The sequence below is a fragment of the Gadus macrocephalus genome, chromosome 12 (genome assembly GCF_031168955.1).
Source record: "Gadus macrocephalus chromosome 12, ASM3116895v1".
NCBI classification, from domain to species: domain Eukaryota; kingdom Metazoa; phylum Chordata; class Actinopteri; order Gadiformes; family Gadidae; genus Gadus; species Gadus macrocephalus.
In genome coordinates this window covers 5,322,242-5,349,741 of record NC_082393.1, presented here as the reverse complement: position 1 = coordinate 5,349,741, position 27,500 = coordinate 5,322,242, and the positions used below count along the sequence as shown (strand labels likewise).

The 27,500-nt window shown below is 46.0% G+C and overlaps 2 protein-coding genes across 4 annotated transcripts in view; one reads left to right on the top strand and one right to left on the bottom strand.

The window, feature by feature from the left end:
• The window catches only part of prkacba (protein kinase, cAMP-dependent, catalytic, beta a), an 11,120-nt gene extending 9,197 nt beyond the window's left edge, over nucleotides 1-1,923 (bottom strand). The window contains exon 1 of one of the 2 annotated variants that reach the window (XM_060067112.1): nucleotides 1,552-1,923. In XM_060067112.1, the coding sequence (XP_059923095.1) occupies nucleotides 1,552-1,597 (46 nt within the window). In that variant the 5' untranslated portion in view covers nucleotides 1,598-1,923. Of the gene's footprint in view, nucleotides 244-1,551 lie in introns of those variants that run through there. The other variant, XM_060067111.1, reaches the window with a different exon arrangement.
• A 1,306-nt stretch (nucleotides 1,924-3,229) lies between these two features.
• Nucleotides 3,230-27,500, top strand: part of ttll7 (tubulin tyrosine ligase-like family, member 7) — a 30,081-nt gene continuing 5,810 nt past the window's right edge. Inside the window, exons 1-8 of one of the 2 annotated variants that reach the window (XM_060067327.1) lie at nucleotides 3,230-3,526; nucleotides 9,109-9,654; nucleotides 10,627-10,755; nucleotides 14,007-14,128; nucleotides 18,314-18,381; nucleotides 18,805-18,963; nucleotides 23,493-23,709; nucleotides 25,991-26,155. In XM_060067327.1, coding sequence (XP_059923310.1) covers nucleotides 9,630-9,654; nucleotides 10,627-10,755; nucleotides 14,007-14,128; nucleotides 18,314-18,381; nucleotides 18,805-18,963; nucleotides 23,493-23,709; nucleotides 25,991-26,155 — 885 coding nt within the window. In that variant the 5' untranslated portion in view covers nucleotides 3,230-3,526; nucleotides 9,109-9,629. Of the gene's footprint in view, nucleotides 3,704-9,108; nucleotides 9,655-10,626; nucleotides 10,756-14,006; nucleotides 14,129-18,313; nucleotides 18,382-18,804; nucleotides 18,964-23,492; nucleotides 23,710-25,990; nucleotides 26,156-27,500 lie in introns of both variants that reach the window. The other variant, XM_060067326.1, reaches the window with a different exon arrangement.

The following is a 27,500-nucleotide window of genomic DNA, read 5'->3' as shown; positions in this document are numbered from 1 at the left end:
AGTGAGTCATAGACATTTCCTGTATGCAGTGAAGTGCACTGCAATAGCTTGCTAACCACTTAAATCTATACTTCCTGTTCCAGTATTCCGCTTTTATTCTAATAGACAGTTTAGTTCAGCAACATTCACTTGGATTGTTATCGGTATTTTGAACACATTATGCCAGCAACACAATAATGCAATTCAAAAATTAAATTGAATTGTTTTACAATTGCAGGGGAAAGCGCTTGATCGATTTATTACTTAATAGCAGGTTTAAATGCGGATGCTGCAAAGTCTTAGATACTTTAATAAATATATCCTGCTCTCTGGTGGTAAAAAGAAAAAATGCAATTCAATGTGTCCATTGTATGATATTATAAACATATTTTGATAATGTTATGCATGATCATCATTTCAATCCTTCTAATAATCTAAATATGTTGTCATGAATTTAACTTTGAGTTGTGTGATCAACTGAGCATAACTTATCTTTTATACTACTACACTGGTTGCTTATCAAGTCAGTTTATCTTAATATATACAAACTCATACTGAGCCCTCAAAATGACCTTGATTTACTTTTCGATAATGCAGACACAATGTGAATGGTGCGAAGTGTAATTGTCAGTTGGCCATAGGCACCATGGCATTTTTAAATGGGTTTTCGTACATAAAAGGCAACTATTTACATTACAGGGGGGTGATATTGTGCAAAACCTTCAGCCCTTCCTTTCCTTTGGACTGGTGCTTTGCAAGCATTGCCAATCAGAAAGCAGGTCAGGACCAGCGTTCGCCAGACGTGCGACTAGTTCTTTTGGACATGGTTCAGTTTAGTGGATTACCTTCATTACTGAAACAACACACTCAAGAATTAAGGGTGTGCACGGGAAACTGGTGTTAAGAAAAGCAAGTACCTGGAATTGAAGACTAGTTTTAGTTTAGAATAATTTGACTGGGAGCAACCTGGAACTGATATAGCCACAATGCAATGGGACACTACACTAGGCATGATATTTGGATTTAGGTTTCTGTAGTCATCTGTCTTGGGATACATAACTTTTGCTGTCAAATGTTTGAATAGATGCCATCCTTGCAATTTGTCATCTTTGAAATATACGTTAAAACAACAGAACTGGAGTCAATGGGCCATTTCACTGGACGTACCACATAGGCCTACCTGTTGCCATTTAACATGCTTTCCGCCATATATACATTGTATAATCACATCACAAATGACCTGAACAACGTTTTCTACCAGATTGAAGTATGGACTTCACCGTGATCTTTAATGTAAACTCGTCATATTAGTTGATGATTACTGCATGGGTAATGTACTCCGGAAAAAGGAGGGTAACAAATGACTCGTCCTTACTGGGCTGACACAATACCAGTCTAACTAGCCACTGTGCATGGCTTGCAAACTAACCCAGGTCCCTCACTGCCCCACCAAAGATGGTTCTCTGCAACCCATATTATTTGACGTTGGCTAGACATCGCTATAGGCTGCTCTTAACAAGCAACGAGCATGGCAGGGTTTTCGGATATAAACCGAATGATGGACATGCTTACCGCTTTCTTGCTCGTTGCCTTTCTTGGCAGTCGCTGCGTTTCCCATCGTAGTAAGACAGGGCGATACACAGCTGGCTAGAAGCGATGATGGGGGCGATTAGCTAGCAGGGACCTCCGTTAGCATACGCTAGCTATCTTAAAAAATCAGCTTGCGTTAGCTGGATGGCTAACAACAACATCAACGTCTTCTTGTCGTCCGTACAAGAACCCTTCACGACGTCCCGTGAATCCGCCTCGTCGGTGTCTTTTCAACGAACTCTATCGTTCAAATATACTTCAGCTGGAATGAAAACATTATAGGCTTTCACCTCAGCCTATCTGTCGTTCTTGTTACCATTGACACACCAGTGGCCGAAAAAAAAAACAATTTTGCACACATGGGAAGTGATGTCATTGCCGTGACTGACGCAGAGACGCAACCTACCCCAAAACGATGTTTATGATTTTTTAACATAAATAATAATTAAAATAACATTTCAAACATCATGTAAATGTTAATAGTACATTCGATTATGAAATATTCGCTGACAAGCACCGTTATTAAACGGAAACGACGTCAACAATTTGTAAGTCAAATCATACACACGATTTACCGAGTGTAGAACGATATGGAGATTGACTTAAAGTTCAGCGCTTAAGACTAAAATAAATAACTTAATAATAATCAGCAAAGGCTAACTTACTCATAAGTGGTGGATTTTAATAAAATCCATACAAGATTAAGCGTTGTTGTTTTATTACTATATGTTGTAGTTTTTTCTTCATTAGGCTATATTGTTGCACTGCGAACACAGTTTATATTTAGCGCATGCTGATTTTAAGAGTGATAAAATGTTTGTGGTCTGTACAGCAATGAATTTATAAAGATCTTCTGTATTATAAATTCCTACAATTTACAAACAAAGACTACAGACAATAGTCAAGGCATTTAACAACTACATTTGTAATGATAAGTGTTAGATATACTAAGACACAAACAATGAAAGAGAGAGAGAGAGAGAGAGAGAGAGAGAGAGAGAGAGAGAGAGAGAGAGAGAGAGAGAGAGAGAGAGAGAGAAAGAGAGAGAGAGAGAGAGAAGAGAGAGAGAGAGAGAGAGAGAGAGAGAGAGAGAGAGAGAGAGAGAGAGAGAGAGAGAGAGAGAGAGAGAGAGAGAGAGAGAGTGAGAGAGAGAGAGGAAGATGAGCATCATAATAAAAGACAATACAATATTAATTACAAAGCATAGCAATTCAAATATTCCAATTTAAAGGACTATTTGTTACTTGCATAATCATACAAGTGAGCATTAAAATGGGAGCCCTCCAACATGAAGAAAACAAACGAAGGAAAAGGGTAAGTCATAAGAAAAAGGTTAAATGAGCTAGGACATAGGTCTAAGTATAAATACATGAACCTAAGTAAAAAAAGAAAGAATGAAATGTCACAGTTAGTGATGATGTTTATATGTGATCTCTATCTAAATACATCAAGTAATAATTCTAATGCATATAAAAGTATGCACTGAAACGTACGTATGGGTATTTAAATATAACTATTTACAGGGTAATTACAGGGTTTAGGATATATGGGTGAAAGACTATTTAGAATAGCCTTTTCTGCTGACACAGACATACCGTAGTTGTATTTTATACTCTAGCACCATGGTCAGCGACCGCCCGCAGTTGCTAGGTAATTTTCCTGTGTTTGTTTGAGAGTTGTAAAGGGCAGGCTGACTAGTGTCGTGATATACGTGCAGTGTTATTGTAAGCTATGGGGTGACTTATGCCGCTATTGAGCTATACCGGGAAGGTAAAATAGCATACGTTCATAAATTGCATAAATCCACATCGAACGCCGATTGTCATATGCTGGGAATGCAATTGAAAGCCTTTGTTCTACCCCCATCAACGGAATGGTCTCGCCCAAAGACCCTCCGGCACTGATTGAGCCAATACGGCTATTACGAGCTGAATATTTTTGTGTCAATAGTCTACAGTAAGTAGTAACATACATTGTCATAATCGTTAGCACTTGGAGACGAACAGAGAGAGAGAGAGAGAGAGAGAGAGAGAGAGAGAGAGGCCGAGAGGCAGAGATAAGTGTCCCACAAGCGTCAGCTCAACGAGCGGATGAACGAGCGATGCACTGGCAGTGCAGTGCAGGATTTACAAGGTAGGCTACTTTGCTCTCCATCCTGGCTAGTTAGCTCGGCTAAGCTAACAATGCAGCGGCATGTTGTATATTAAAATACTAACAAGCCTCGTGCAGATAGATGTAGCATATTTGTCTTCTTACAAGGGGTGAGGACAAATCTAAAATATTGCTGGAGTGAATTGGCTGCGCTAGTTGTTTTTCGGAGCTACTTTTTTTGTAGCTGCATTGCCAGACTTCCCATGTCTGCATCATTCCACCTGACCTATACAAGGCACTTGTCAAGTGGCTAGCGAAAATGTAGCTATCAGGCCGTTCTTGGGTAGCACACAGTTATAACATTTCCTTCGAAATAGCACATTCGCCAACATGTGTACAATGCAGGAACATTGTGCAACTTGCTATAGTAAACCCTACCACTCTCTCATCAATCTCTCTGAATTGGGATGGCCCTGATTTCAGTCACAGTTATCTGAAGACACACCAAGTGAACTCCTTACTGCTTACAGTACAATGGCTTGCTAGCTGATGCTAGCTACATCGACACTGCTCGGGCTCAGTGTCTGACATAGTGCTAGTTACAGATATATCATCAGCAGGATCTCCATCTCTCTGGTACCGAGTGATTCGTCTTAAAAGATACAGCGTTTCTGCATATTTGGGAATGTCACAATTACATCCTGTTGTGTGCCCCTATTACAGGATTGAGACAATTGACTATGATGCTGACTGTAGATGGCCATATGACACCAAGATTGTACTGATTACGATAAAAGATCATTGAATAACATCCTACTTTTGGACAAATTCATCGCATGCTATGGAGCTTATGATATGAATGATCTTTATCAAAGGGACACATTTAAGCACTGCTGCTTTTCCTAATGCATCCCTGATTCCAATAATTATATTGGGACCATTCCTTATTGTTCTGGAGTTTATCTTCGCATGTGAACAATTTGCAGATTGTAATTTTTTATAACTTGATAGTTATTTATAATTTTTCTTGTCACATGCTAGGAGGCTGTTTATTTATCTATTGATATATCTATAATAAACAACATATTAAGGGCTGCCTATTGAGTGATTTGTGTTTGTCTATTAAGTTTCAACTATGACACCCAATATGTAGTTGAACGTTTCAGTGAATGATCTGGGTCTTTCTTAAAATTGCATTCACCTATTCAAGTCGGCACTGCCTCTCAAAGTTATCTCACTGAAGGCATTCTGGTAATAGTAATACCATAAGATAAAGGCAGCCAACTGTTTGCTTAATAGCTAAGCAAACACTTAACCATTACACGTTATGCTTAGTTTTACAATCCTAGGCATACGTTCCGGACAAAAAACATGTACTCTGTTTATATTTTCCCTATGTATCTGGTGGAGTTTTGTGGTCACACAATTATATTCTGCATATTTATAATTTACACGCATGGCAGAGCATCTTCAATAAATGTGTCGCTACACCTTAAGCATTAACACGTTTAGAGTCAGGTCACAACTGTGAGTTAATTTTAGATTCTGTTGCCACTCTATACCTATAGGACTATGTGCTCTGTTGCCCCCAATTGTGCTAGTTGGTTTTGCTGACTAGATGGAGAGAGATAGAAGAAGAGCCAGCTGCCAAGAGAGAGAGAGAGAGAGAGAGTGTGTGTGTGTGTGTGTGTGTGTGTGTGTGTGTGTGTGTGTGTGTGTGTGTGTGTGTGTGTGTGTGTGTGTGTGTGTGTGTGTGTGTGTGTGTGTGTGTGTGTGTGTGTGTGTGTGTGTGTGTCTGTATGTGTAAGGGTCTTCAGGATCTGAGAGATTGCGTGTCTTCAAATCTTCAGTTGCAGTTAAACATTTTAACATCACACTATAAGTGTTGCTAAACATTGGTATTTCTATCTTTCAGATATATTATTTGGTCCACTGTCACATTCAAAGTACTACACAGTGATTCTGGTTTAGGAGAATCCTTGAGGCTATTCAAACTGTCACAGGCCCCCTGACATCTAAAGCACTGCTGATTCAGCAGAATAGTCAACTAGGACGGAAGAAAAACTGTTTACAAATGCAGTTCCCCTGGAAAAAAAAAAGAACCACAAAGTGGTATTTTCCCAAGTCCTATTCTCAGAAACTGCGTTTGAAGTTCACTCTGAACCTGTTAGCGCATAAAAATAAGGTAGAGGAGTATTACATAAAAGCCCCTTGGGATATGAAGTGGAAGGATTCTTTGTTGTCATTCAGAATTAGAGAGATCACCGTTTCAGATCCCATTTTGGTTCAGAGTTAGGCTGTAGTTATTTATAGTGATATTTCTACCAACTGCATTGGTATTTCCTCACATACTGCATATTGCTACATTACTACACTAAACCTATTTTAGTAGTTATATATATTGCTGTTATGATTATATATAAAAAAAAACTAGAATTACATCAATATCTAAACACATTTTGTTTAACTTATGAATAACGTATGCTCTACTACCTACATGGTGCAAGTGACTCAGTGACACAAAAAATACATTTGTGTTGAGAACATACAGTATAGCACTTATCCTGACAGACAAGCGGGCGATTGTTGTGCGATAAGAGGCCAGTGATTACGAGGAGATGCAGATGTGCAGTGAATCCTATCACAAAGAGTCCTTTCTCTACAGTTTGACCAAAGGGAAACCCATTAGCTCAGCATTCAAGATATGCAGTTTTACACAGCCTGCCGTTTGCCGCCATCTGTTGGGAAAATACTGTAACTACATATGACAAATATATTTTTTTATCTTCTTTCGTTTACCAACTGCTTTCATGGTCGTTGGAGACTACGGGGTATGAGGTTTTGCATTGGGGTGGGGTAAGGCGTTAAGGCCTATTAGGATGACGGTTGTAGGTAATTCATTGACAAATATAATAACTATGAGAGGAGTTTGTCATTAAATCACTGAAAAAAATCTTTTTTTAATTGACAAAAATACATTATTATCTGTAGAAATGCCAAATAATATATATCTTTAATCAACTTGAATCATTATGAGCATTTTGCTGATGTTATCTGAGATTACAAGAAAATCTTTTTTTATTTGCTAATGGTCAAAACTACGCCATCTTGTGGCCGAATACGGAAATACTGTCAATACTGTCATATACATTTAAAAAAACAGTACAGCTTTTTTATGAGCATTTAGTAAGAATATATTATATGTTGTATTTCCTGGCACTTAATGTACGCATTTATTGTATGCTGTACGTCCTGCCTCTTAGTAGTATAGTAGTAGTAGTACTAAGCATTGTGTAGCGTATGTCCTAGATGTCTTGCTGTATACGGGGAATGGGTACACCTAGCAATTGTAAATGCTTAGCACTTGTTTCTATGAATATCTTTATTGCACCGACAGCGATATATTCTTTCTCTTTCTTCTGACAAATGTACTTATAGTAAGTAGCTTTGGATAAAAGCGTCTGCTAAATGCCCTTAATGTAAATGTATTATGCATTTCCTGTTTCCACATTCAAGTTCAGATCAACTTTTGCCTCACAAATCATATTATGTATAATAGATCTGTTACCCGGAGATGGCAGATAATGCTGTATTTACAATTATTTAATTTTTTACATAGGAAAATTGGACCAGTGGAATGTTATTTTATTCATTATATATATATATATATATATGTTTTACATCAACTGTATAGATAACAGACATTATCTACAGACTGAAGGCACAAACATTCTCGGCAATGCGGTTTTATATTCAATATAATATTTTATATATAGTACTATAATTATACTGGTCATTGTTATGTAAATGAAATACCACTCGCTGTAATTCATTGGTTTGATGATAATTATATGGAATTGCATATGATATTATTAATGTTAATCGGGCCTGCTTACGAAAAAAATTAATGTAATGTAAAGCATTACATAATAATAATTTATAATGTAAAGCCCCCTGTAGACAAATAAATGTTGAAAAATCATGCTTTCTTATATCGTATCCTATCTTAAATCCTATCGTAAGCGCATGGTAAATAAAATGCAATAAAAAATCGAACTGCCTGCCCACCCTGAGGTCCTATGGGCCTATAGACTCAGCGTGCAGCGCTTCCTGTACACAGGCCAACGGTACCCATGTCCCATGTCATAAGGGGGTGGTGGTGGTGGCCCACTGTCAGCAGCCCAGCGTGGCTCATTCTCTCCATCCACCAGCCCAACACGCCCTCTTGAACTCACCCGAGTGTCTGTCCTCTCCCAAAATCAATAACTCCTTCCTGGGAGAGAGACACAGAGAGGGTACGCGGCCACCCGGGGGGGGGGGGGGGGGGGGGCTGGAGGGGCTAGCCAAGCGATCCGGCATTGTGATTGGATTGTTTCCCCAATTCCCAGATTTGTCAAGCCCACGTTAATCCAATCGATAGAGAGGTTTTGCTTCTGTGTTTGAGTGTGTGTGTGTGTGTGTCTGTGTGCGTGCGTGCGTGCGTGTGTTTGTGCGTGCAGAATCCAGCTTGCACCCTTCGCTGCGGTGTGTTCCCCGTGCACACATGTGTGTTGATGCGCTGCGATGAAAGATGTTGATTGAAGCGGTGAGGGTTGAGGCCTTCAACACCAGAGGCTGCTGTTGCCCTCCTTGCCGGATAAAGCCTGTGAGGCATCGTGAAACCACGTCTTCTAGTAATTTCAAACCGTATGCAGGGGGTTTTACTTTGCACTTTCATATTCACTGGAGCATACATGGATCGATGAGGAGGGGCAGGTTTTGGCCTCTTGCGCCGTTTGATCCATCAGATAGACCCCCGCAACAAAGGTGCACGTCATTGAGAGATCATTACCTACCAAGGTTAGTTGGGAAAAGTAGACGGAAAGTTTCTTAAGCTGATGCCCGCCAGCTTTTGACGGTTGCTGATAGTTCTTCAATGTATATGCACCAGCCCTCCTTCCGCAAGCCTTGCTGTAGGCGTGCCTGCCATAGAGCCACTGTAAAAGAAACAAAAAAAACACCATCTGTTGGTAGAAACCGAGGCACACAGCCGACACAAGCGCGGGACAGAACCGGAAAAAGGCGACAGAGCTTTTTTTACCTGACAACCACATTCATATTTATCCAAGCCTCCATCGAATACTAATTAGTGCGGTTGACGCTGTGCAACGTCAGAATATTCCATTAGGATTAGAGGAGCGGTGCTGACGGTGAAGCTGAGGAGGAGGAGGAGGAGGAGGAGGTGGGGGAGGTGGACCTGGCCTAGGTGCATCCACCACAAAGCGTGTCCACCCGCAGTCCAAACGCCGACCCCCAGTCCACACAAGTGTGCCAACTGCAGTTAATTCCCCCGCGGCCCATCTCCCGTCCACCTGCTATCAGCTGTTGTCAGCGACTGTAAATCCTCCTCCTTTTCGGCGACTGTAAAACGTTTTTTTAAATCTCCTCTTCCTCTGCCTATTTCCCAGGGTTCTTTGTCCACGTGCGTAGGTCGGCTGGCCCGTCTTTATCAGCACGCGAGCAGTGGCTGCAGGCATCCTTGAGAGGGTCCTTCAACGTCCCCGCCGCCGCCGCCGCCGCCGCCGCCGCCACCACCGCAGCTTTGAATGCGGCCGGGAGACGCTGGTCCGAGGCACAGATGACCCACCGGGACGCCTGGAGAGTCCCGGCAGGGGAAGCTAACTAAGGGGTGGGGGGGAGCGTTGGAGAGAGAGAGAGAGAGAGAGAGAGAGAGAGAGAGAGAGAGAGAGAGAGAGAGAGAGAGAGAGAGAGAGAGAGAGAGAGAGAGAGAGAGAGAGAGAGAGAGAGAGAGAGAGAGAGAGAGAGAGAGAGAGAGAGAGAGAGAGAGAGAGAGAGAGAGAGAGAGAGAGAGAGAGAGAGAGAGAGAGAGAGAGAGAGAGAGAGCGTGGTGGGGCCGCTGTGATCGGCTTTGAAGGCCCACCCGCAAAGTGTGGCAGCCAGGTCGGCCTTTAATCCCCTGGGCCCGGAGATGCCCTCCCCCCTCACTGATGGAGGTAAGTGGGGGTCATATGGTGATTTCCAAAGGAACTGAATCAGGGTTGCCCGGACATCAGGGCTTATGGTCCGGCGAACCACCCTACTACACACACTTATGTTCAAAAGACACACATTGGACACACATGGACACACACACGTTGCGTGTCCCTGCGTGCACATGCACAAACAAACAAACAACGTTGTATTAGTTAAAGTTACAGTGTGTTACATTAACACATGCATTTCAATTTCAGTACCCATTTAAAATGGGTATTGCGAAATACCAGCCATGATGAGTTCCTGATCCGCAATTCATTTACTGTTTTTAGATTATAAAGCAGCACAGTTGGCATCCGTCTTTGAATCCTTCTGGGCTCTAAGCTGTCACCATCTTTCAAATGCAACTCAAAGATGTACGGCTGTTTAGCACGTCTCTGAACATCTCTTTCGAAAGGGACGAGGCTTTTTAGGTCAGGTAGAATCTAGTGCAATCGCACTAGATTCAGTTTGTTTGCTTGCTTCCATTGCAGCACGCTGTGTTTGTGTGCCAATTTCTTTTATATCTGGCAACCCGGGTACTCCAAGAACAGTGAGAACAGACTAAACTAAAAAGAACCGTCCGTCCCGAACAGAAATTACAACAATCTGGCTGTCCCATAGTGTTGTCATAAAAGTCAGTATTTTTACCTTATCATGTTTCCGGACATGTTGCTGGTCATTTCATGACCATTTTATGATTCAGTACGGTCAAATTGTGAATAAACAATACAACGAGAGACAAAGAAAAACCGAAAATAAAATTAACTTTATACGTCGTCGCCTCTGGTCACACCAACTTAACGCTGATTTAGCTGTACCGATATATTTACATTTAGGACATTTAGCTTACAGTAAGTACATTCGTCACAACATATTGCTGTCGGTACAGTAAACTAATACCTCACCACCCTTCCCCCCCCCCCCCCCCCCCCCCCCCCCCCGTACAACAGAGGGTCCCGGGGCGTCCCCCCTGAACGGGTCGGGCGGCCCCTTCAAGCCCAGCGGGACGAGGAAGAACCTCAAGAAGAAGAAGAAGGGCACCATCACGGCCAACGTGGCCGGCACCAAATACGAGATTGGTACGTGTGCTCCTGTCTAGCTGGTAGAGCCTGGTGTTAACACCGACGGGGTCCTCGGGATCCATCCATAAAAAGGTCCACCGAATGGCGTTCAGTATCGCCGACGTGAGGCCCTTCTATTTGTGTTGCTATGAAGAGGTGTTAAGTCATCGTTGGTACGAAGATGAGATAAAGAGATTAAAGACGAGAGCTTAGGTCAAGTGACCGCCAATAAATGGTGAGGGCCTGGGGGTACCGCCGACAACACTGTGGTACCGACAACACTGTGGGTCAATGTTCGCACTTTCTCTGCTGCCGCAAGCCTCTCCATGCACTCATTCCTATTACGTACGTCATAAACAATGAAATACGGGGCATTTTGCGGCGGTAGGCCCGATAAAATGCGATCCTCCACAGTTGAAGAAAGGCATCGCCCGACGGGAACTCGTCCGTCCCTCGATCCACCACGAGCCGATGTAATCTGGTCTCAATGCCGGGCCCGACGATGGCTGCTTAAAGGAGGCGGCTCCTGTGTGTAATATCCTAAACAAGACATCATGGGAAAGTAGCCACGGCCGTGCTCTGGGAAAGCGGTTCAGGTGGAGACAGCTCAGCCCTCAAGAAGATAAATAAATCTTTATCGAGGTAATTTAATTCAACCCGTACGGCGGTTGTTGTACTTTTTCGCGCGGTATATTTTTTTTCTGAAGGACCCCTGAAAGAGCAGAGTAAGCACTACTCTATTTGGTGTGGCAGCAGCACTGCTCTCGAGGGTGAGGTGCTCCGAATAACCCCCCCCCCCCCCCCCCCCCGAAAAAGCACAGAGTCAGCAGCGGTAGCTGGAGCCTCCGGGGGGGGGGCCGGGCCGGCCGGCGGGCAGGGGGGGCCGAGCAGGAGTGGGTTTCTCGGGCTGTGAGGGGAGGCTCCCAGGGACCGTTCTGCAGGAGGACCAAGGCCTTCGTAAAGGTGGTCAAGGAGGGCCATGTGTACGGCGCACCCGCATACGGTCTCGTTGTTTGAGCGTTTTTGAAGATGGATATTGGTGCAGGGTAATGGGGAAATTAGTCAACTGTGTTAAAGATAAGTAATTAAGTAATCTGCCTTGGATCAGGGGTGGGAATTCCCCCCCGCCCCCTCCCACCCGAGATAGTCTTCACAGCGAGGTGTATATTAAGTCTCAGGATCTCTAAAACCCTGAAATAGCTATGCATCCCCCCAATGTGTATTGTCGTCTTTTTGATCAAGACGCCAATGCCACGAAACCGCAGTCCTCGATCGTTGCCACGGTGAGCTCCTCGCCGTCTTAAGTCAGCCAAGCGATATTTCTCTTTCCTTTACGTTCGATAGATGGATGTCCCCTCTCGTCGGAGACATCTATTTCCCATTCAAGTTCCACCATGCATCATTAGGCCCCGATGTCGGCAGGTTTGCAGAGGCTTAGAACAAATTAATTAATACCTCGTTTCGTTAGGGCATATACATTTTTCATTAGTCGGCGAATAATGAATAGTCGCTGGATTAATGTCCAAACACGCCTGCCACCTATCTTTCATACTTCGGGGTTTCCAGTGGGATTTGAATGCATTACAGACCGTTAATTTATCTTTTTGAGGAAAAGCATTAGCGCGTACTGCTCTGTGCTCTGCAGCCAGGCCTCCCGTTGGTAAATACGGCTCGGACGTCGTTTGATGTATATCCTACGGAACCTATTTTCCCTGCTTATGCATGCATAAACAGAAGTCAGCCTGCCAAGTCGTGAAACACTGAGCTGAGGAGACTCCAAGGGGATCAGAGTTTTGATATGTGTTTCCGCATTGCCGTCCTGACAGCCGAAATGATCAGCTGCTTACTTGCCTGTTCTGGGAAAAATGGGGCTCATTCTCATTGGACTTGATAATAGAATATATGTGTAATGTACTCATGACTTGATCGTACTTTTGTGCGTACGAGTGTGCCACGTCAGATTTAGCCAGTAAAGTAAATTGTCCTAAATGCTAAATGATGCTGAGTTCACATGTTCCTAAATGAGCATGTTCATGAGGTCATGTGAGCTAGCATAATTGAGGCCCCCCAACATTTTATTTGAATTCAATTTAACGAGATGTTCTGCCCCTTTTCTGCCCAAAAACATTCTGAATTACTTTTGCGGAAGTTATCTTTCAGTTCAAATAATATTTAGCAGAAGTGGCATTGGAGCAGTCTGCTGAGGTGAAAAACAACAAAAAACAATGAGCAGGTGTTCACTGAAGCCGCACAGTGTTATTAAAAGGGGTTTATTTGAACTGGGATCCCGATAGACTGCTTGGCAAGGCCTTGCTGTCCATGGAGTTTGAAGTGTTGATAGTAATACTAGGATCATGTCAGGTTTAATAATATCCAAGTTGTTCTGAAGAGTCAGTTTGGAGAAGTCTAGAGACCGCAGCGTCCCTAAGGACTGTGGTACTCTGCGTTTACTTTTGATTTCAGTGATCGGCAGTGATGAAGCGTGCCATGCCTAAAATAATAGATGTAGAATTTGAAGTTTAGAGTTGTAAAGACTTCTATATATCACGTGAAAGTGTGCGTCCAACGATCAAGCCACGAGAGCACCTACACGCACACGCACACACGCACATCTGGGAACCCAAACACATATCTCCAGCCACTAAGGGTTGAAATACTGAGGTCAACCAGTCAAGAACTCTATTGCACTAATCTTCAGTAAAGAAGACTTGATGGTACAAAGCCTGTGTCAGAATTGTGACTGATGCCCACTCAGTGTTACTCATCCTGATCAGTTATTCTAGACATGAGCCTACGCAATCCTAATTATCCTTATTATGGCCTATTAATGCAATTTCCTTATGTTTATTGTTGTATAAATGCCCATAATGGATGGGCCTGAATTAATCTGATACTGAAGGAGTATAATATCAACGCAATTATACAAAGATCAATTTCTTTTTTCATTTTATTCCAACATAATCATAAGTCGAAGCCATGGAATTGGAATTGCATGGCCGAAACAGCATTGCTTACTTCTGCTTCGGCCAACCGATTGTCAACTCGTACGTCAACCCTACATCCCGGTAGAGTTCGTCAAAATACAAGGATTTAAATTTGCGAGAAGTGCTCTTAAAAAGTCTCGGTACGAGCCTTTTGATCTGCAACTCTGCATTCTGAGCTGTTCTTGCAGGAGGACGATTACCAAGGGTTACGGGGTCTCTGACTAAAAACAGAGTGCAGCGTGCCTGGGACTGTTTTAACCATTTTTTCTCTTGCCCCCCCCCCAGTTCGTATAGCCATCAAGGAGATGGGCTACCTCAAGACCAGGCACGAGGACGAGACGGCCAACCTCATCTGGTGCGACTCGGCTGTGCAGCACGAGAAGATCGCTGAGCTCAGGAACTACCAGGTAGCCTGTCCCCGCAGCCAGCCAATCAGGGAGCAGATACCGTTGAGTTATTTAGGAGACGTTTTAATCCAAAGGGATTTACAGGGAATTCCGATGCAGGTCATGAAATAGCAGGTTGTTAGGGGGGGGGGGGGGGGTTAGGGGTCTTTTTCAGGGATCCCTATGGGTTCGACCGCGGACAGGGGCGGCTGAACTCAGTGGCTGAGTCGCACCGTCGGGCTGGGAGTCGAACGCATGCCTCTGCCCTTGATGTTTCCGAACCCGTCACCGGTTGACCGTTCACCTGGTTACCATGGATTTCAGGCATTCCCTTTCAAGCCATGAAATGCCACCTGGGGGGAAGTGATTGACATTTTACTCTCCTTTAAGAAGCCCGGTACCACCAGCCATGGAAGATAATCCCCCGTTGGGCCACCGGAGGAGACCGCCTGAGCGAGCAGGAGATAGTCAGCGGCGAGCGTGATTGTGCAATTGTAAATGTGAGGCAGCACATTGTGCCAAAGAAGGAGCAAGTGCGCTATCTCACTCACTTCCCCCGGCTCTGTGAATCGAAAGGTCACAAGAGGATGTGAACAAGTTGTACCAATTCCTTTCGAGAGAGGAGGCGAGTGCATCACCGTGGGGATAAAACACCACAGTAGAATCCGATTTCTACCGATTGAACGAAACATTGCGGGCGCTTTTAAACCCATGTTCCTTTTAAAAACCGCTTCCCTAAATCGCCTTTCACCTTGGAGAGGGCTTCTAAGTTTAACTTCTTTCCTTCTAAATACTCGGGCGCCTAGGTTAAGATAAACATTGCGAGAAGTGTGTTGGATTTCATGCACTCATGGTTCTCAGTGTTGCAAATACCAATAGTGTTTCACATCGACTGGCCTCGGTAAGGCAGCTTGGATAGTGGGGATTGCACTGATGAGCCCATCAGGCTAGTATCGACAACACTTATCTCATGGATGGACTGATTAAACCTCTCATTGTCTCATGAGCAACTCGAACTGTAACAGACAGGTAGTCCTTACTGTGCCGTTAGTGATGCATCCATTGTTGTTTGCGCACTTGATTGGTTACCAATCGTGTCAAGGCCGACCAATCCTGAACGAGGGATCCTACTTTGTTACACTAGGGTCTATTGGATATGAGGTCTAGGGTCTAGAGAAAACATGAGACAGACAGTAATCAAATGACATGCGAGTTTAGAGGCTTGCCACTTAGCCTCAAAGCCCTCTGCGTAACACAGGCTCAAGCTGGGATCCTTGTCAGGGATTAACAGAAACATAATCAACCTTCTCATAACTAAGCCTTAGCTTAGTTAAGATTGGAAAGTCATCTTTTCAATCACCACCTACCTGGCCCTTCTCCTCTGTATTTGCTGGGGTGTAGTGAAGTTCATCCTTTTGCGACTGAGGGATTTTACAACATTCACAGCTTGCGATTGATCAATGCATCCATGTAAGCCTTAGTGCCGCTAAGTCAAGCCAGCTTCATGCTTCATGTCCGGAATCGAGAAATGGAAAAACATATATGGGAGTTGACAGGGCTCAATTTAAAAAGTTTTGATTTCAATCTAATTCACCATGAAATGTTCCTGGCAGGGTTGGTCCAATTGTGATTCAATTTTGCAGATCAATAAATATCTAATTTGTAAAAAAATAAATGTACGACTGTGTACGGAAAATTCAACAGTCTGCAACGGACTACTGTAAGCTTGTACACATACATACGACAACATGTATGTTTTCCCATACATATGCAAACATCACTCAACCACTGTCATCAAAGGTACCCCCACTGCTTTCTGCTCCCCCTTTGAGGGAGCCATACTTTACGCCAGTTAACTCATGTGGATTGACGTTACACACTCTTGTACCCTTGACATTTTTTCAACTAATTACACATTTCTTGATGTGTAAAATTATATTTTAATTGGACAAACCCTGCCAGAAAGAACCTTTCATGGAGATTCGGAATTAATGATTTGAAATATTTTGAATTAATCTCCGTTGCAACCTTTTCTGTTTTCCATGGTCAAGGCCTGCAGCAATAAGAAAAAGTACTTTATTGTTTACACTTAACTGTGTCTCTATATATACTATATATTTATATGTATATATAATTTATCACTTTTTGGGCCCGACTCCCCGCCTTCTGTATCTCACCCTGGTGCCATCATGAATTACAACTCACAGAACAACTCAGTTGTTCTGTGTGTGTGTGTGTGTGTGTGTGTGTGGGAGATGCATAGAAAAATGGATAGGTGGTAAGGGAAGAGAGAAATGGGCTATGGCTCCCAGATGGTCCCCTCCCAACCATTGTAAAATATCAAGTGGCATTGCGTGACAGCAGTAGGCAGTAGACACTAGTAGGCATGTATGCTTTGCGATGAAGGCTTCACAGAGCACCGTGCATTTGCGTGTCGATGCGTTTTGTCGCAGTGACACAGAAGATCCTTGCTCCGTGCCACTGTTTGCCCATGTGGCCTTAAGCACAGAGAGAGCTTTCTAAAGTCGATGGTGAGGAAAAGCACTAGGTACATGAGAGGAAGCGACAAATCGACATAGAACTGGAAAGGTGGACAAGACTGTTCTTTGTCTGAAGCCTCACTTGTACAGTATGTTGCTTTGGATCAAAGCGTCAAAATTAAAGACATTCCTAGCTGTAAGGGATCACGCTAATTACCCCCTAACCTTAAGTCAAACTTTAAATTAGCCATTATATGTCAATGTGCTCCACCCACCATATGGAAGGCCACATGAAAGTGTTTTTCACTCTTGCAATTATAACTCCCCCATCGCTTATGACGTTCACGCCATTTACCTAACCCTCATTACAGCCCTGGGGGGAGATTTTATTTTCCTTGCCAGACAAAGTTGAGCTGGAGGGACAGGTTGGAATCAGAGGTGTGTGTGTAGATGTGTGTGGGTGTGCAAGGGCACGCACAACAAAGGCAGCTCCTGGTCGCCTGCGTCTGTTGACGTATCCATCTGCGTTTGGCCGTCACCTCCGTCTGACCTTCCCCCGCGTGCTACCGGCTGAACTCGGGGCCCCGGGTGCCTCCTGCACGGCTCCATGTGTTTGCCATCCATCCTCAAGGGCCCCTATTGGATCAGAGCCGACACTAATGACGATTAAATCACACGCCGGTCGACAGAGAGGGGTGCTCGTTAGCTAGGCAGCAGGGCGAGCGGGGAACCGGCCGCTGATTGGAGTCGGTTGAACATTATACAGATGGAAAACAACAATCCCGACGCATCGGCGTAATGGCCGTCTCCTCGCCGCTGCCGTGCTGCCGCGGTGTTGCGTGTGTGTGAGTGAACCGGGGGCTTTGAAGGACGAGGAGAAGGAAATCCCCCACAACAATCGCTTTTGATTTGCTCTCGTCTTGCCACGTCTGGTCCTGGCGCGCTGTGAATTGTGCGATCTCTTTCCCTCCCCGAAATCCGTAATTAGGTCTGTCGCGTTTGGATGATTATCACAGATTTCTTCTTTTTTTTTTTTTTTTTTTGCACTCTAGCATTCATACCCCGCACTCACCACCGGAGAGCTTTCGCCTACATTTTTCGATGTTTTTTTTTACTGTTGTTTATTTTTTTTTCTTCCCTCTGTCTCTTCCCTCGCTGTGATTTACTCTGGAAGTTTGCTGCCAGGTTTCTATTCGTACAAGCCCTAATTAACGGCCCTGTTCTAGCTCATTCGGTCAAAGAATACAGAACAACACCGTTTTTTCTGTGAGTTGCACCACCACCACCACCACCAACACCAACACCGCCCCTACCACCACCGCCCCCTTTCTACACATTCAAAGCAATTCATTCAACTGTCACTGCCTACAATCACAACGGCCCTCGATGCAGAACCAATTACCTCGGTCCCTCTGAGTTGAGATTGATTATATTTCTCCCCCCAAACCCCACCACCCCTCCCCCTTTCCCTCTTGCCCTACCCAACCTTTAGCAAAAAAAGAAATACGGGCAGAAAGGGGGGAAAGACATGGTATACTAAATTAGGGTTAGGAGAGGTCCCGGCCTCACCTTTTTATTTTGGGTCCGTAATTGGGCATAAATGTCAGGACGTCGTAGGCTCACTTCAGGTTACCTTTAATGTGCTGGTTTCTAGAGCGGAGCGGGGGTGGAATTGAGTGGCGTAATGGCCCTAACAACATTATCATGTCTGCCTGTCCCTCTGCAGAGAATTAACCATTTCCCTGGCATGGGCGAAATCTGCCGCAAAGACTGTCTGGCCAGAAACATGTCCAAGTAAGTTTCCCTAATCGGCTCGGGGCGTATGCATGATGTACGAGCGTCCACTGTTTGTATGCTAAACCCTGGAGCTTGGGCTGGCTGGTTGCGAGAAAGAAATGTGCTAACATGCTAAATACTGATCATATGGCGACTAGGATGTACACATTGGTAGATACGACACGGCAAGATCATAGGGATAAATACAGCATTGTGATTTTCTACAGCGAAAGCAAGGTAATAGCCGAGAAGAACACCATGTGCAAGACACATTTTCCAATCCGAAACCGTGCAAGCCTTGTGTAAAAGCACAAAGTGTAATGCATTCGAAGTATCCTCCACATTAACGCAACGCCTCCAACGCTCTGGAGAACGGCGCGTTACGAGGCCCTTGGCTGATCCCGCCTGCCCCTCTTTCCCCGCGCTTGTTCCCCCCTGCAGGATGATCAAGTGCCAGCCTCAAGAGTACGGCTTCATCCCCAAGACCTGGATCTTCCCGGCCGAGTACACCCAGTTCCAGAACTACGTCAAGGAGCTGCGGCGCAAACGCAAGCAGAAGACCTTCATCGTCAAGCCCGCCAACGGCGCCATGGGCCACGGGTAGGTCTGCCGTCTACCGTGTGTTCCTGAGGGAGAACGGATACATCGGGATGACAGGAGTTCAGTGTAACGGCTCAGACTGGTGCACTGAGACTCTGTTTGAATTGGAAGGGGGTTGGGAGCCGGCGCTTCCATTCAAAGCATTAGAAGTATTGGGAAAAGGTGTGCCGTCGAGTGGTTTGCAGGACAATAAAGGCCATGGGAGCCGGAGAATGAACCCGGCGGTGGTGGAACCGGAAGGAGTTTGTGCACAAAAAATAACTAAATGAAAGCAGGAAGCTCTCTGACCCTGACAGAGATGTCTGTGGAGAGAGAGAAAGGGCATGAAGGTCATCTAATGTAATACTTGAGCCAAAAAGGCTGCAGTGGCTCCCAGGACAGGAACCGTCCTGAGGAACACACATAAAGACCAACAGATAAAGTCTAACACACAAACGAACACACGCACACACACACGCACGCACACACACACACGCGCACGCACGCACGCACGCACGCACGCACGCACGCACGCACGCACGCACGCACGCACGCACGCACGCACGCACGCACGCACGAACACACGCACACACACACACACACGCACACGCACACGCGCACGCGCGCGCGCGCGCGCGCACACACACACACACACACAAACTTTAAGTCTGTGTCTGTCAATGGCTTCCTTGAAGGTCTCTGTCTGTGATTAATGAACACTGACATGGACCAGAGTATGAAACGGAGCAGGACACTCCTTGCAGGAGCCCCTGGATCTGTCCAACGTGTCTCATGCTCTAAACGGAAAGGGAACAGTTGATTAGTGCATCATCACCGTCGGTAAACTGATTCTCTTTCTCTGTGTGTGCGTCCGCTTTAATGTGTCCACCAGGATTTCTGTAGGATTGGATCTTCTAGATGCTGCACGGAAATGTTTCTGAGATGCAGCAAAAGCAATCATAACACGCCATAAAACTGCGCATTGATTACTGTCAGATAATGTAATTTCTGAATAGCAAACAACCATCTGATAATGAGATGGCCCAAACGAATTGCAATATTTGTGCTGCTTGTGAGTCCAACAAACACCCATGAATCTGAACGGTAGCAGGAGATGTTCTTTGTCTTGGATTCCATCTGTCTGGTTGTCAACACAGTTCATCTTCAGGTGTGCCTGGCTATGCCTAATCTACAAGACAAACATATCGATGGAGGAGCAAATTAAATGAGAAAATACAAATGCACGATGATCTCCTTGTTTTCTAATCAGGATTTGTAAACCTTGGAAATATGTTTCCTGTGGGCCAAGAAAGCTGTGGTGTATTTATTACAGGCACCAATAGGTGGTGGTATTGAAGTACAAATCATCCGGTGTCCTTTCTGTCTCTCTTTTTCGTTCTGCTCGAGTTTGTCCTTTCTGGTAAGCCTTATTTTTGTGCTCCATGATATACTGGGTTGCCTTTATTTATTACAATATAAAAAGCCTCGGAACGATTGAATTATTGCCATAGAGTCGCAAAGTGAAAGATGATGAGTTTACCTCGACCACTCAACGGCATGCGTCCCGGAAGATTAGATTTTTCTTTATTTTTTCCCTCGCCGTGACGCAGCAGGATATTAAGTTATACCCGTCCTCTCGCACAGTTTATTTTTCTGCCGAGCGACTAAATGAAGTCATTGTTTGTGTCTGAAGCATTGCTCGTGAGGAGGGGGACCACAACCAAAAAAAAAAAGCTATTAATGAAATAAAATGTTGGCGGTTAGACAGGGAAGAGCTTCTCTGCGACAAATTAAAAAGAGGCGCAGGGATGGGGGTGGGGGGGCTGGGGGCGGGGGGGGAGCGCGAGAGGGCCGTGATCAACCGACAGCTCCGGCTCATCAATCATGTCACCGGCCGCCCCCTCCAACCGCCACTAACTAGCAGCATTAAGGGTCGGCGCGTCGTGGCTCAGGCCTTGAGAGGCGGCGCTCTCAGCGTCGGAGGCCACAGGCACCCATCAGCTTCCTGTCTGGCACCTGAACCCCCCACCCCCCCCCCCCCCCCCCCCCCCCCCCCGTCTCCAGCGCTCTCCCTGTTCCTGTCTGTCGATTGGCCTCCGATAAGGACACTGAACACGGTGCGGCGTGCGGCGTGCGGCGACCGTGTGGCGGTCGTTTAGCCGCGAGCTGCACCACGGCGGGAGGGGATGATTGATCCACCCTGGAGACAATGACCCCCGCCCCCCCCCCCCCCCCCCCCCACACACACACACACACACACACACACACACACACACCCAGAACCCCGTCCCCTCAGATGACACCCGCCCCTCAGGCACTTCCACAAGTACTACACACTCCTCCACCCCTGCTCCATGCGTCCCTGAGCGGCTGGAAGCACCCCTAGCCCGACCTCAGATGAACCGCTCGCTGAACCCTGATGTCAATATTGCCTCTGAGAAGATCTTGTGGATAAGTTGTGTACTTTCAGATTATTGGACCGATAAATGCTTTGGCAACAACGAATCAACGCCCGAATCGACTTTTATTTTTACATTTAGATACAGATCACGGTGCAATTATTAAAATCAGGAAATCAAAATAACTTCTTTGGCCAGGTGCCATGGTACGGTTATATCACAAATAGTACTTTTTGAGTCAATACTTATTTGGCATGAATGTCTGTGTGTCTGAGTAGTCCAAGCTGTGCACACAACTAGTTTAACCCCAATCTGCTTTAGCTCTGAGCGATGCAGAAAAACGGCCTAAATGGCACTTTGAAAAACAAACCTTTCACTCAACTACTCCGCTACTTGTAAACCTTTTCCCTCTCTCTCTCTTTCTCTTTCTCTCTCTCTTTTTTTATGGTTAGCCAGAAGCCTGTGCATCATAATGCCTGAGTGACATTGACATGGGACCAAAGCAAATTAGTTAGCGTAGAGGTTGAAGAGAGGTCAGGATACTGGCTCCTGTTAACCGGGACCCAGGGTTTGAGGAGGAAAGAGGGCCTGTATTTGATGCAGTAGGCTGTTTGGAGTAAAGAATAAAGTTTGGCTTCCAAAAAAAAAGGGGGAAACATTTTGATATCATCCAGATGCTGACAGTGCAGCTCTCAGACAAAGCCCATGTTCTTTTTTTCTCATGAACATTTTTTTTATTTGCATTTTTATTTAAATCCAGACCCGGCGATAAACACTGTAACAAAACGTTGGATAGTTCGACAACGCACGGAGCCAAGCAGCTTGTTCTCTTTGGAAAAGACCTCAGGCGTGATTTCCTTTCTTATTTACATATGCTTTCAATAAGGTTTCTCTAAAGCATACGCGTCCAAGAGGAAGGGAAAACGCTGAGATGTCACGGAACCATTAGTCTGACCTTCGCGTTGTTATGAAAATGTCAAGATGAAAACTGTATTTAATCAATGAACTGAACTAAATTATTTCTGTTGCCTCTACCCTTTAACTCGACAGAAGCCTGACATCAAACTGTATTTGAATATGCAAAAAAATCATCTAACAACAACGACATAATATTCTTCTTTGCAGTATTGTCCGGCACACATATAAGCTAGGGTGTGGGTTGTAGCGGGGCTGATATTAACGTATTGCTAATAGACCAAAACACATTTTGCTTTCACACATACTGTCAAACACACACACACACACACACACACACACACACACACACACACACACACACACACACACACACACACACACACACACACACACACACACACACACACACACACACACACACACACACACACACACACTGTCCATAGCTGTCATAGGCTCGCCTGGCGGCCCTCTCTGCGTATGATTATTGAATTCGGTTATGAGCCGCCATCAATCATCTCCGCATTTGGAGACCAAATTTGACTGGGTGAGATAAGTCTGTCAGATTCGTTTTTTTGGAAACTGTTAATAAATAGAATTGTGTTGGAGTTCGGCTCTTGCCGGACCCCGTGACAGAAGCGTTTAAAGTCATACATCTGCCATGATCAATCATCGGCAACACGTATCAACGTTGCGCTATGCAATCAACGGTTCACTTACACGTGCACTCGCTGTGCGTTCCGAAGGACTCCAACCAGAGAGGCGCTTTAAGTGAACGTTCCCTTTGCGAGCTGGCAGAAAGTTTTGCAATAACGACCCCGACGAGACAGACACGACGACAGTACCTGCATGCCGCGCGCCACACACACTCGTCGAGCCGCTCCCCAGACGCCTCCTCGTCTGCCCGCATGTTGTCAGCCAACGCCGGAGGTTGAGGCGCGGAGACGCGACGCTCCTATACCGCTGGGGTCAATTCCCTTTCTTTACTTCTTCCCCTCAGCAGCGATATATACAACGACAACGACGGAGCCATCAGTCAGTGTTCACGCTCCCCAGCTATGTGGCCATCTATCACTTTTTTAATTATCTTCTTTTTTTTTTGTCTCTATATGCCATATTTTATTATGCTGGCGAAGACACCCCCTCCGCCGCCCCCACCTCCACAGAGGATTAATAATAAATTATCGGTTGTCGTCGTCTTCTTCTTCTTCTTCTTCTTCTTCTCCTCCGCAGAATCTCGCTGATCCGGAACTGCGAGAAGCTGCCAGCCCAGGAGCACTACATCGTGCAGGAGTACCTGGACAAGCCCTTCCTCATGGAGGGCTACAAGTTTGACCTGCGCATCTACATCCTGGTCACCTCCTGCGACCCGCTGCGCATCTACCTGTACGACGACGGGCTGGTGCGCATGGGCACCGAGAAGTACCACGCGCCCAGCGAGGCCAACCTGGTGGGGGCCGCACGCACGCACGCGCACGCACACACACGCACGCACGCAAAGGCACGCAAATGCATGGTAACATACACGCACACACACACGCGCAAAAAGGCACAAGCACGGACACATACACACACACACACGCACATGCGCGCAAACACAAAGGCACATGCACGGAAACATACGCACACGCAGAAACACACACACACACACACACACATGTGTGCAGGCTGACCGGCCGGCCGGCAGGCAAACACGCATGCAACCACACGTGCACAGACGTGCAGAGTCACACACATGCATGCTGTCCGTCCGGCAGGCAGATAGGTACGCATGCACGCACACACACACACACACACGCACAAATGTACACAGTCAGACACACACACACGCATGCGCACACTACGACAATTTAAATCATACTAAAAATAGACGCAGGTATCTCCCATGCGAACATATTTGCATATAATCTGAGTAAAGCATCAAATCCCCGGTGTGAGTGAAGGCGGAGCGTGTGATTGGGTGTGCGTCGGATACAAAGAAAGTGCCCCGCGGTACATTCACTCAACACATTCCCCCGTAATGGCCGCCTCCATAGGGTTTCGAGCCAGATCGCGGGCGCTGAATTATAGGCCCGTGAGCGCCTTCTCCGCCGAACCGTAGACACGGCCCGCCGGAATCCGAGCCTAATCAGAACGTACGGTTCACACACGCGTTGCACGGAACCGTCGCGTGCGGCATGCTCAAACACGCCATTCATATTCATAACGTGTACGCACGCGGCGTGCATATGGTCGGCACATGCAGCGTCTTGTAGCAGGCAGGCTGCCGCTGGTGTTTGCCTTGGGGGTCGGGCACATGCTGAGCATCAGTCCGTGGCAGACCACGCCACGCCGCAGCCCAGCGTCGGATCTGTCTTCTGTCTCTGCTGTCGCTCGCAATGTCCGTTTAACGTGTCGCCACACACACGGAACGATAGACAGAGGCACACACACACAGAAAGAGACACACAGAGAGACACACACAAACACACAGAAAGACACACTGACACACAGAGAGACACACGCAAACACACAGAGAAAGACACACAGACACACACAGAGAGACATACACAAACACACACACGCACTCACACAGAAAGACACACAAACACGGAAAGACACGCGCACATACGCAAACGCACTCATACAGAAAGACACACACAGACACACACACACAGAGAAAGACACGCACAGGCTCACACAGAGACAGACAGGCAGACACACCAAAGCGAGAGGCCAGCTGTCGGATGGGGCACACACTGTGCCGTATTGCCTTACCCACTCGGTGACACATGATAGAGGGGAGACGTGCCTCTGGGATGGGGGCTCAATCCCCATCGGAGAGGGACTTCCAGACAGCCGCGGCAAACCCCCAAAAAACAAGATGGCCCCAAGGCGGTCAGGCCGTTATTACCTTGTGGGTCTTACACAAAGACGGGAGGCCATTGTGTGGCGCTTAATGGCGCTAAAAGGGGAGATTATACAAAGGGCAGCTTGAGTTTCAGCTAAGCAGCCATGTTGGGGCATTTGAGGTGTTTCCAACGTCCTTATGGTTCCCACAGAAAACGTCTGGGGTCATTTGTTGGAGGCCGCGGGGGCGGGGGTGACTGTGGTCGTGTTTAAGCTTTACACAACAGCTTTACCAGCTGTTGTGTTAAAAAGAGAGTGCTTGGATACCGCCAAAGGTGAACTGGCAGCGGCATTGTGGGTCATTTGCGATCGTCACACAATGTCTTTATCGGTGTCGGTGTGTATTGCTGCCGTTATGGCGTGCTCCAGTCGTCTATTGTTGTTGTAAAGGCAAGTTATCGAATTGACCCTGCAGGGTATGTTAGCTGAAGTGTGTCTTGAGTGTAACGGCGGTAATAAAGTCCAAGCTCCTCTTCAAAGGATTTCTTTCACAGAGGGCTACATTGAACACACTTATGATTTTTTTTATTTTTTGTATGATTGTATTTTTTGGAAATGTTGCGGTACTCTGAATACACTGAGCACACACTTAAACTAACATATCCGTGTTATTTATTTTTGGTTTACATATACATACAAACAACAAATACATCCCACCCAGCCCACCCACTTGAACATGCAGTACACTCACCTAGAATAACCCAAAAAAAGGAAATAAATGCAATTGAAATAAAAATAGAGAAATAAACTAGCAATCAAGGACACCACACTACGCCGTGCCAAACGTCCGCTGAAGATTCTTAACCAACGCTCTCCCTCTTGTCTCGTTTTCTCCCCAACAGAGCCAGCTCTACATGCACCTGACCAATTACTCGGTCAACAAACACAACGAGAACTTTGAGCGCGACGAGACCGCGGACAAGGGCAGCAAGCGCTCCATCGGCTGGTTCACCGAGTTCCTCCGTGCCAACCATCACGACGTGGCCAAGTTCTGGGGCGATGTTTCTGTAAGAACACACACGCGCGCGTGCACTCCTGCACACAAATGTGGACACACGCGCACAAATAGCAGACGCAAACACGTATGCAGAAACGTATGCAGACACGTTTGCGCACACACGAGCGCAGACGCACACACACGCACACGCACCATCACACTCACCTCACACATCATAAAAAATCACACAGACACACACACACACACACACACACACACACACACACACACACACACATAAGACAAACTCTGACGCACACGGAGATGCAAAGACACACGCTCACCCACACATACATGAGACATACTCAGGCACATGCAGACGTACAGAGCCACACACGCCAAAGACACCCACCCACACACAGTCCTCGTTAAAAGACACAGACCCCAGCGGCACACACACACACACACACACACACACACACACACACACACACTACCTACAGTATACATTCCAACACCCGCCAAGCTTTTGACGGCTTCTGTTATGACAGCAAGTCGTCGGGCTTCCGCGCTTTGTTTAATTTCACTAAGAGCCACGGTGTAAACAACAAAAATCCCCGCAAAGATCACCTCCCCGCTGTCTCTTCTCCGCTCATATTTATTTATCGTGCAGACCTTGGCCCAATCCTTCACACAACGTGAACCTTGTGAGTCTCTCTCTCTGTCGCTCTGTCTCTCTCTCTCTGTCTGTCTCGCTCTCTCTCTCTCTGTCTGTCTCTCTCTCTCTCTCTCTCTCTCTCTCTCTCTCTCTCTCTTTCTCCCTCTGTTTGTTTGTGTGTCTCTCTCTCTCTCTCTCTCTCTCTCTCTCTCTCTCTCTCTCTCTCTCTCTCTCTCTTTCTCTCTTTCTCTCTTTCTCTCTCTGTCTCTCTGTTTGTTTGTGTGTCTCTCTCTCTCTCTCTCTCTCTCTCTCTCTCTCTCTCTCTCTCTCTTTACTCGCTTCTGGTCTTTTGTCTTTGCTCCATTCATCTCTCTCTATCTCGTTGCCATGCTTGTTTTGGTTCTAATACCGACCAATTAATTCATCTTATTGCCTCTCTCTCCCCCAACCCCCCCCCCCCCTCTCTCTCTCGCACTCTTTCTCTCTCTCGCTCACCCTCTCTTTCTTTCTTTCCTTCCTTGTCTCTCTTTCCACAATGTTCTTCATGCTCTTCCTCTCTCTCTCGCTCCACACTCTCTCTCGGCTCTTCTCTCCTCTCTCTCCACTCTCTCGCTCCTCTCTCTCTCTCTCTCTCTCTCTCTCTCTCTCTCTCTCTCTCTCTCTCTCTCCACGTTCTTCCTCTCTCTCTTTCCTTGCTGACCTGGCCCTTTGTCTCTCTGCACTCTTTGATTTCCAGGTCCCCATGGTCTTCATGCTC